Source organism: Barbatula barbatula (assembly GCF_947034865.1).
Source record: "Barbatula barbatula genome assembly, chromosome: 15".
NCBI lineage: Eukaryota > Metazoa > Chordata > Actinopteri > Cypriniformes > Nemacheilidae > Barbatula > Barbatula barbatula.
In genome coordinates, this window is record NC_136778.1 from 4709226 (window position 1) to 4720915 (window position 11690).

General features: G+C 36.2%; 1 protein-coding gene across 1 annotated transcript; it reads left to right on the top strand.

Moving 5' to 3' along the window:
• Positions 1-758: 758 nt before the first annotated feature.
• On the top strand, positions 759-7886 carry slc30a2 (solute carrier family 30 member 2; the record flags this gene model as incomplete). Its single annotated transcript, XM_079475417.1, has 8 exons — positions 759-835; positions 4492-4700; positions 5246-5392; positions 5591-5744; positions 5835-6054; positions 6847-6952; positions 7086-7220; positions 7741-7886. The coding sequence occupies 8 exons, from the start codon at positions 759-761 to the stop codon at positions 7884-7886; spliced, it is 1194 nt and encodes a 397-aa protein (XP_079331543.1).
• Positions 7887-11690: the final 3804 nt, after the last annotated feature.

Here is an 11690-nt window from a genome sequence, read left to right on the forward strand (position 1 = left end):
GCAAAAAGAATCCGTGCTTAAAATACAGTTAATTGCCTCGTGATTTCAACATTAATAATGAACCTTACCTGTTTTGGACGCTTAAAAATTATAACATGCTTAAAGCATTTCTATGCGGCAATGCGATTTATGAGATAAAAAGCACATATTTTACAGATATGGCAACACCTTTGGAAAGTAGACTATCAAGTATTTTCTTCAGTAGGCTAAAATGGGATTGTACAGTGAACCAATTTTACTTTAAAAACTTATTTCAGTTGTTTTATAGCTTTTCTTTTTACACTGCAGCCAAAACTGCGCAGCACACTTTTTGTGAAACCTTAGAGCATTTATACTATGGCAAAGCATCCTCTCTTTAATATTAAAGAGGTCCTGATGACGTTGCTTTGTTGCTTTCCAATGTCAAACGTCCGTCTTTGAATATGAACGAGTTTGTAACGTGTAATAACGGTGGGGTTCCTTTACCATAGTAGGATTCGTAAATTTGCTCACCGGACTGCCGAGGGTCCTGCACCACATCCATATGATCTCAAGTTTGTCGGCTCCGCACATACAGCATCGAAATTACAGAATGTCCAAGCCTTTGTATGTCTTTGGAGTGGATGCCATGGGTGCTTTTAGTCATTTCTCGTGTCCCTTGAAGATGGCTTGGAATTGTTTCAATTTTTCTGTGTAATAAAAACCTAGATTTTCATTTTTTGTACAATTGGTAGGATTTACATTCTTTTTTTTACTGGACACTTAAGCTGTACAGGACCATGGATCCTCCACCGACTTCAGAGAAATCGCATCTCATCAACGAAAATGCCAAAATATACTCCTTAAAACTAAACAGGTAAATATGAACTTATGGATTTATATTTATTAATTCACTGTTATATTTCGGCGAGTTTAAAATATTTAAATAACGATTGTAATCATTTTTAAACGACTCAATTATAGCATACTGTGATATGTATTTTAAATTCTTTTTTGACACTATACAATCAAACCATTCTACGTTTCTCAAAGCCCTTATAAGATGACAGACATTGAAATAAAACAGATATTTCCACAATCTTACGCAATAATTCAAAAGCCATGTATGCCAATATTATTGAGTTTAATTCTTTTTATTAAAAAGCCTTAAAGTACGTCACACGTTCCTTCTAAAAAACGTATGAAATAATTTATGATATAAAATATATGTCTATGAAATACTTGTAATTTATATGAAGAACATTAACTATGCTTCTGTTTAAATAAGGCAAAGTGTTCATTTCGGTTTCGCTGCAGTGGACATGTTTATTTGACCAGTGCCCAGGAACATTTACCGAGCAAGTGATTTCACCTATAGCCGACATATGGCTTCCATATACAGTAGCCTAAATATGGAAATACGATTTGAACACAGATGAATGTATGGTTATATGGTGGCATCATCATTACAGAACAGAGTTTTTAAAATACTGTTATTCAAGGAGACATTTAAAGAAAGGATTAAGTTTGCCAGATAACATTTTTAGGGAACCATTTCATTTAAGATCCAGAATTGTTATTTGTTTCGTTTATAGCGAAAAAACAACAACTTTAGAAAGAAAGTGTAGTGCCATCAACATTCTGTCATCTATATGCTATTTGCTTTTTTCTTGCACGCTTTAAAAATTAAAGCAAGTTTAGAGAGAACTGTTTCAGCACCATGGACAGATACACTCGAGTTGTCTATATAAAAAACTTAAATTCAAACTTGTATTTATATAGGGGTAAATGTATATTTAAACTATAGATACGATAGATTATTAGGCTCCTGGTGGAAATCCATTTTATTTTTAATATCGAACGATTAAAAATCATTGGTGAATTATACCTGGATTACAGTCAAATTCAACAACCGTTGCAACGAAAATTTGATGTATAACACAACAATTTGCGGAGGACCGTGTCAAAGTATACCTGCATATATAACATAAGAATGTATTTTCAACGGTTATACTTTTATATTTACACTATTAAAAATAATATGATCTTAGGCTACTAAAAGTAGACATTTTTATATCCATTATTTAGTAATACGACAATTTTCACATTGAGCCACAGATGAGAATTTACAGAATTGGTGACTATGCGACAAAAATAATACACGTTCAGCAAATGTGCAGATGATGATATATTTAAGTTATGTTATGATGTGCAGTGGATTGCAAAGACAGAAGGTATTTATTTAGTTTGGTGACGCATTCATTAAAAAAATACTATTTTATAGGACGTACATAGTCACCTGTTTGAGGGACATTAAACAAGGATAACGGACACAGTGCTTGTCCGGAAAGTCATTATCAGAATTAAACATTGTTGCCGAGTGCTAGATTTCCCTTGAGCGGATAATGTGCAGGGTTTGCTTGTGTCCTCAAGACAAAAGTCGGTACTGAAACAAAGGGTTTGCTCCTGATAGCAATACAGATTTGACATTGTAATGTACAACCTTTCCGCATGCATAATAATGTGATACGTACCAATTTTAATTTATTTGTATTGTATACACAGTTGCTGTTCAGCTACTGTCATCTCTCATCTAAGAAACATTTTTTATTTCAAATTACGTTGTTTATTTAATAAAACATAGGCCTATGAAAATACGCAAGGCATATAAATGTTACTTTCAGTTCTATTTACAGATAAAATATATAAACATGCAAATTCTTAAACCAATTGCATGATTTTAAAGTGCTCATGGCCATGATTTCACGCACTGCTGCATTGCCACAGGTCTGACGGCATGATTCATTCGGAGCAGATGAGGCTTATACGTCTGCAGACAAATATTTATTAATGTCGATTGGTATTTGGGTTACCCCAAAATTAAGATTCCTGCACGAATAGAGAGAAGTCTTGTAACAATGAATGTACATTGTATTTCTTACTGTACATCAACAGCTTTAAAATGTGAGTGATGAGTGCAAAGGAGCTTCTAAAGATGGATGTGGGGGTGGTTATGCCTGTATTCTCTATTTTGTAATTACGTGATAATTTGCGATTAATTTCGCACTATTTAAAAGGAACTTGTTCGGTTCAATGTAATCAAAGACAGAAACGAGGGTGCCAGAAAGGACAGCAGCGTATCATGTCTGTGTCCCGGTGGGGAGATTAAACAGACGCGTGTTCCACTCTGCGCGTCCTTTCAGCTGCAGCGCGTGTGATGCAGTACACAGATCTTCTCATGCGCGCCGAGATGCGCGTCACGCCCCATTAGTCCCATCATCGCGTTTCTCTCATCATTACACAAGACAGAAGGGCCCAAAACGGCCATGTCAGCAGATTCAATCTCAGTCTGGTCTGTGTAATGACATGAGAAAGATCTGGGCTGCGTTTCCCGAAAACGTTCTCTTAGGGCACTACGAAGACTCTAAAGGTACACCTTATCTCCATTTATACCTTTAGGAGGTTACTTTCTTACGTCCCATGTTATCAGGTGCTGTCCGAGGCGGTGGTGCTGAAGTAATGGATATGGATCGTTCGACATTCAATTATTCACTCTATACAGGGACGTCTTCACTGCCTTATGTGAGAAGTGGTTTAGGAATAGTTAAAGTTGCATTTATTAGGACTACAAATAAACCAAATTGCTAACTAAATCCAACCATGGATATTATTTAATTGTGAAGCGAACCCGCAATCTCGTTCCCAAATCTATCAATCCGCTACACTAACTGCAGTATGGTCACTTATATCAAAGGTTCTCAAAGTTTGGGTCGGAGGGTCACGCAAAGCCACTTGGTGCTTTCGCCAAGTTTTGTGCGTGGACACATGCGCAAGCGGCGCATTTACAGCTTATGGCTGCGTTTATTAAAACATTAAAATATAATCAACATTATTAATAATCACACTTACAATATCACTTACTCGTCCATGACAAGAGAAATAAAAAGTAAAGGGAATGAATGAATGTGTGTTGTTTCCCTATTTGCTATTTAAAAGGTGAGCCATGAGATGGCCTACCTTTGATTATACCTGTGTTTGGGAACCCCTTATTTATATTATCATAATATATGTTGCTAAAGTGTCATTATTTACTCAGTCAATGTGCAAGACGCAGATCATATAGTCAACAGCTAAAGCAGGAAAACACCTAAAGCTGAATTTAGGGGCTGCTCCGTTGAGTCCGCTTGCTTCTGTAGCAAATGACCCGATACAAAGCAGTTTATTTACAGTATGTTACTTGTACGGATATGCAGTTCTTAAATGTACAGTAGCTTACTAAGACTTAAACAGCCAACCATGCTAACATTAGACATTTAATGGATTTAATGGTTATAATGGGATTTGTAGGGGTCTTTGTGGCTCTCTGGAAATGTGTTGGGTTGAGAACCAACACCATTAAATACTACTAGAAAAATGCCCAACATTTCATGTTCACATATGCAGTCGCTATAACATTTTGAGCCGAGACCTCCTTATTTTTACAGTGAGCCTCTGTTAATTTAGCATTATCTGATAACTGCATGCATTCTGCAGTGAATTCTCAGGTTCCAAAGAAAGTTGTCCAGATCTGCCTATAGGAAATGGTGACGTGGCAGGTGCTATCGAGCTGAAGAGGCCAGTTGGAAGTCATTGCCATGGGAATAAAGCAGTACACGAGGAGAGCCGTGAAAAACTCATTGCAAAGAAGAAACTGTACATTGCCTCCATAGTTTGTCTGCTGTTCATGATCGGAGAGGTTATAGGTAAGAACTTGTAAAGTCCTTTTAAGAGACAGAATTAGCCTAAATGCAGCATTATGTAATAACTTTGAAAACTAATTCTTAACAAGGAACGGCTCATTGAGTTTAAGTAGTCGGAATAATAATAAAAACTTGCAGTTTATTTTGTTTTGTCCTTAAGTAGTTTTTGACAGGATAGATTATTTGTTTGCATTGCATCACTGTAAGCATTAAGCAATTTGTCATGTAGTGTAAAAATCATTTTAAATGCTGAACCACAACCAATTCTTGATCTATTAAACTGTGATAAGCAGACATTTTCAGGATTTTGTTCAGCCCGTACAGCACTTTTTTTGTTCAAGTCAGCATTCACAATGCAGAGAGATACTTGAAAATAATTATGAGTCATCCATTCTTTTTGAACTATGGACACTTTTTGTTGTGTAAGCACAAACAACACACTGTTTTACAAAAATACTTTACAAAAGGATTACTTATAACAAAAATGATCTAAAAACTGCACGTATGAATGAATAATGTTTACTGTGGATGCTTTTCTTTTGACACAGGTGGTTATCTAGCACACAGTCTTGCCATTATGACGGATGCAGCTCACCTTCTGACAGATTTAGGCAGTATGATGGTCAGTCTTTTCTCCCTGTGGATCTCCTCACGACCACCAACCAAAAAAATGAACTTTGGATGGCACAGATCAGGTGAGACACGTCTAGAGTGTCAGCCAGATTCAACACCAAATCTAACGTTGTTATTAAGTTTTGAAGACATTTAGAATAAGCTTAACAGTGCCAGTAAGTTGAATCAAATTATTTCTTTACTGAAAGTAAATCGATTCTCAAGTTCAAATCATTTGAAGCTATGATGCTGAACCATATTTATCTTACATGACTTGACAGAGATTCTGGGAGCACTGGTATCTGCAATTTCAATCTGGATTGTGACTGGAGTGTTGGTTTATCTTGCCATTGAGAGGATTGTAAAAAATGACTATGAGATTGAAGGCAACGTAATGCTTGTCACATCCGGCTGCGCAGTTGTGGTCAACATCATGTGAGGACAGAAATCACTTTTTTATATGAATAAAAATGTTTATGCAAATAATGTCTTGTTTAATTGATATGATTCTGGCTTATGTTACAGAATGGCATATATTCTACATCATTCTACAACCTTCCACAGTCACGGTTCAGGCTACCACAAGATTGACGAGAATGGGATGAGTCCCGTGGGTCATGGCCACTCCCACAGCCTCTTGGGTGGCCATGGCAACACTAGCGTCAGAGCGGCATTCATTCATGTTTTGGGGGATTTGTTACAAAGCGTTGGAGTGATGGTTGCAGCCATGATAATCTTCTTCAGGGTAAATTAATACTTTTAACATGAAGACCATACAAATGTATGTTCTAGCTTCATTTACCCACCCTCAAAGTGTTCTACATTCCTTTATTCTGAGGAACACAGATAAAGATATTTGAAAGAATTCTTGGAACCAAACACTTTAGTAGGAAAAATGACTTTCTAAATTTATTTGTTCTTTTGAACACACAAGAAGATATCTTGAAGAACGTAGGAAAGCATTTTTAGGGCATTTTTCCTACTACGGTAGTCAATGGTGGTCAAGAACTGTTTGGTTATAAGCATTCTTCCAAATATCTTTCTCTGTGTTTATCAGAACAAAGACATTTATACAGATTTGGAACAACTCGAAGGTGAGTAAATGATGACAACATTTTCCTATAAAGATAATAAAAAGCCGCATTCGCATGGCATTTACTTTAGCAAGTCATGTATTTGGGAATAAATAACAATGTCTGAATATCTGACATTGAAAATCTCTCTACGTCTGCTTGAGTAAATGCTGTCATTACATACCAGAGACCATTTTGAAGCCAAACTCTTCATATATTTATATCATTTTTAATATAGTGATAAAAGAACCGGCTCATTCTAAGTTAACTGAAAATGTAAAAAGCGATGAAACGAAATGTTCTCGATACGAAAGAGGACATTCAATTCTGTTTCAGACCCTCCGAAGAAAATCCTCTTTCTGACATCTGTTGTCTAATGCATTTTGACACTTTACGAAGAAGCATCTGATTCTGTTCTTCACGGCATCAGACCTTCTGTTCTCTCTCTCCACCTTCTAACGCAGCCAGAATACAAAGTAGCAGATCCCATATGCACTTTTCTCTTCTCTGTGTTCGTCCTGGCTACTACCATTACCATCCTGAGAGACGTCTTCCACATTCTCATGGAAGGTAAACTTTCACGTTCACTACACTTTCTCGTTGTCATACAAAACATTGATACAGTTAGTTGGAAGATCTTTTTGTTCTGGTGCATAATACAAGCTGTGGTCTATAAATCTCATGTGTCGTGTGTGTGGTTCAGGGGCGCCCAAAGGTGTAGAGTTTAATTCAGTGAAGGAGGTGCTGCTTTCTCTGAAGGCTGTGAAGGCCATGCATAGCTTACACCTGTGGGCTCTCACCCTGGGACACAGTCTGATATCTGTTCATATTGCTATTGGTAAGTATATTTTTAAACGTGTTTTATTGTCAAAATATTATTTTAACGTTTTTATCCTGTTTGACATTGAATAACTTCACCGGATAATAAACTAAATGTTACTTTTAAATGAATAAACATCGAAATATCAGCCCTTTGCATCTTACCATTCATCACCATTACATTTTATTGGATTATACAGAATAAAAAAAAAAGATTTGTACCAAAACGCTTCTGTTATTTAAATGAAAAGGGATATTACACCCCTAAATAACCATATTATCATTGTGTCCAAACTTCCACAAAAGAAGATATTTCATGATTCGGTGGTTATGTGTCCATACAATGGAAGTCAATGGGAGCCTGTTGTTTTGGTTCCCAACATTCTTCAAAATATTTTCTTTTGTGTTCTGCATAAGAGAGAATGCCATACAGGTTTGGAATAATATGAGAGGGAGTAAATGATGAAAGAATTTTTATTTTTGAGTGAACTATCCCTTTGAACCCTTATGCTTTCACTATGCTATTTTTCTTCTTTTAGAGGAGAATGCGGACCCTCAGAGTGTCTTAAAAGAAGCTACAGAACTTCTTCAGACCAAATTTGGCTTTCACAGCATGACCATTCAAGTGGAGCCTTATTGTGAGGACATGATCTACTGCGCCCAGTGCCAGGACCCTATGGACTAGGTTCAGCACCGGTGAGAGGAGGCTGTCTGTATAAAACGTATGCACACATATTAAGCTTCATCGAGGGTCCAAACCAGAAATGGAAACACTGTGCAAATGTACCATCTACAATACATATCATTATGAATATGTACATGCCAAATACATTTTCATCACACAAAAGGCGATTTGACACTGTGCCAACTTTGGTGCACTGGCTTATGGAAGGAGCAGCTTTAAAATGAAGTGGTGATGTTTTAGCTTCGCGTATGCAAAGATGGAAGCACATAAATATGATAGCCGAGGCACCGCTGTAAGCTTTTTATTGCGACTTCTGCCTGGCAGCATACATTACCGTATGCCGTAATTGCCTGTCCTCTGGCTTGCTGATGGCTATTGACGTTTCTTCCTTAAAAACAGTTAGAGTAGGGATGGGCTCCAGCCAGCATTCCTCTGCTGTCCTGCTTCTCGAATCAATGTGAATGCCGCCATGTTGTGATGCTTGAGTGTAATTATTGATTTTGTTGGGCATCTCTCACTAATCTCTTGTTTGGCAATATAGTACTATTTACAAAAGCAAGCTGGTGATAAGCTTAAGAGGACCATGTTCTCCTTCATTGGCTCTGAGAGTAAAAGCAATTCGTAGGTTCATTTACATATAAAGTACAAATACAGTGGCGCTTAAAACATTGGTCTGATGTGTCACTTGTTTCAGTGGGGTATGTTAAATAAGCTTTTAGGAGGATTTGTCTGTATTTGGAATAGCATACTACTTCTTATTGAGGCTTATAGGGCTGCACAATGTGATAAACGTATTGAAATACCACAAATGCACATATCACAAGGGTTAGAAGTATGATTTCAATAATTAGTTATGTATTGTAAAGTTATAGGTTGAAGCAGATAGCAAAAAGACTAGAACAATATCAGAAATAATGTGAAACATGTTTGTTGGTTATATCATTTTCAGTTTTTAAATGATTATTACATGCATATGGCATTTTTCTTTAATATTGTCCAGATCTAGTATGTGTACTATTACATACTAAGTATATAAATATCTGCATGTGGGTAGTTGACAAATAAACGATGTGTCCGGTAGTGTGACAGCAAAAAGTTAGAAAACAAACAATACTATTTTATTTTGTCAATATTTATTATTTAAAATAGCATAAGAGAGTTTTATCTTCATTGTTAGTTTTTCCATACTGTCAACTACCCGTGTACAGAATACATGCATTGCCTTCTAGAATACATTGCCAGGATATACAGATACCGTATCCCGCAATGCATTTGACTTGATCTTTCATTTGTAGAAAAGTGATATTAACCGTAGCTTAATGCATGCTTTTTCATGCTTCAACTTGCATTAAAATGAGAAAGATTCTAAAATGATACATATTACATTCTGTTGTACATACCAAGTATACTGCACATTATGCAATCAGAAGTAAGGTGGTATTCTATTCCGAATACAGCCTGTGTGTTTTAAGAACGACGTTCGAGAAACATTTTTGAAATCAATATTTTTTACAACTCGGTGCTCCGCTCTGTTTTGTGAAAGTTGAACATGCTACACAGTAAATTCCGACACACATTCACATTTTGCACAGGATTTCCATCTCTGATCTCTGTGCCGCCACACTGCCGCCACGACTGTGACATTCCAGAAAAAGGTTCAACACGTTTCTCACGTCTCTGCAGTTCTTCACTCAAGTCACTGCAGTAAAATACTGCAAATCAGCGAAGCACACGGCTTCAGAATGTCTTTTAACAATCACTTATGATATTCACTGCGGTAATATGCTTATCTGAAGAATGGTCACAAACTTGGGTGACTTCTTTTCATAAGATTTTAGGAGCCCCTAAACGTGCACTACTATGTTCATAAAGTATACGTGGAACAAAATCATTTTGTGTTCTGAGCTTGCGTGTACTGCTAAATTAGCTGTTGTGATTTGTCGTGACGTGGTGAAAGGGGTGAAAATATTGTTCTTGCGAGTAAAGAGTTTGCTTTGCATGGTTGCTTTTGTGTTTTTCACGACTGACTGCAGTTCAGATGGCCGTTCGTAACTGATCAACCCAAGGACCTCACTGAAAGACCATTGAATCTTATTTGATTTGTTTTGATAAAATGAATATATATTTTAAATGTGAAAAAGAGAGAGAGATAGAGCAGACCAATGAGAAAATGTAATGGCGAATGCATAAGTGGTATATTTTTTATATTGTTCGTGGGTTTGTGTGACATAGTTCTGCGTTTAGAGGGACCACAGTGACGAACACTGAGATTTCAACCAGCTCCATATTTCTACACCGCTAAGTGTCAACTTACAAAAAGTGTGACATGTTCCTGGATCAACATCCTTGTTGTACGTTTGTACACCTTAAAAAATGCTGGGTTGTTTTAACCCATTGTTGGGTAATATCCAGCAGGGTTGGGACAAACCCAACAATCTTTAGAACGTATCGCAATTTGAGATATTATTAGTAGGAAGAGTGTATGACTTGTCCACCATTCAATGGACAAGTTATCAATCTATGATTTTAGGAGTAATTTACGAAAGAAAGGATTTAACAAAAATGTTGAACAATACCAATAGAGCTTTAGCAGTCTCACATGTTTAGGCAAGCGAGCAATTCTCAGTGATTCATAAATTACATTGAAACGGAAATATACACTATATGGACAAAAGTGTTGGGACGTCCCCTTTAAAAGGAACAGTTCACCCAAAAATGGTTTCTTGGTTCGGTTGAACACAGAGAAAGACGAATGCTTGTGTTTTTGTCCACCATTGACTACCATAGTAGGAAAGATGACAATGGTGCCCCAGAACTGCTTGCTTTCCTAAATCCTTCAAAATATCACATTTTCTGTTCAACAGCATAAAACAAAATTCAATGCAATTTTTCTTACTATGGTAGGAAACTTAATGAAGACTGGTCTAGTTCTTCCACACTAGACTTGACACTGTCGTGTTGGAATAGAAAAGCATCCTGATCAAACTGTTGTTATAAAATAAGAAGCACATTATTATGGAAAATCATAATATGTTGTAGCATTAAGATTTGGGCTCACGGAAATGACTAATGTTGTCAACCCTGTGTTAGAAGGGGGCGTCCCAATACTTTTGTCCAAACTGTAATGTATCTTGTAAAAGTCACTATACTAAAACTTTATAGACACGATAAAACAGTGGTAACAACCTCCTACTATTATTTGTTAGAATATGAAGAAGTTGCCAGGGTCCAATTTGAATATTGCAGAAAATAGATTTATGCGACTTATGAAGACTGCAAAACTGATGGTGCATCTTTGGTCATGTTTTTCACACATTCTGTATTTTTGTGTCATACGACATTAATGTTGTTCTGTAAAACCTGTAAATAACCTACATGAAAATTTTTCTGTGCCTCAGATTTGTGGATGTGTATTTAAATTTGCTTACAATATAAATATATGTCTATAAAAGTCCTGTGTGTAAACGTTTTACAGTTACCTTGTATGTGACCACGTAAAATCACGATATAACTACAAATTAATATGATGGATATTTAATTTTTACATGGCTTTAATTTTCTATGTGCCACATATGTGTATGGTAAGATTTTGTAAGCTGTAATAAAATGATGTATATCATATAGAAACTCTGACATTACTGATATTCACATACACCGTCATTTATAAACATTTAACATAAATCTGTTCTTAAAATTCTAAAAGCAAAAATAATTAAATCATAAAATTACTTTCTATAGCTGTAAATGGTCAAGACACATTATGGTCAACACATTAAAAGGGAAACGAATTAAGACATCAATTTG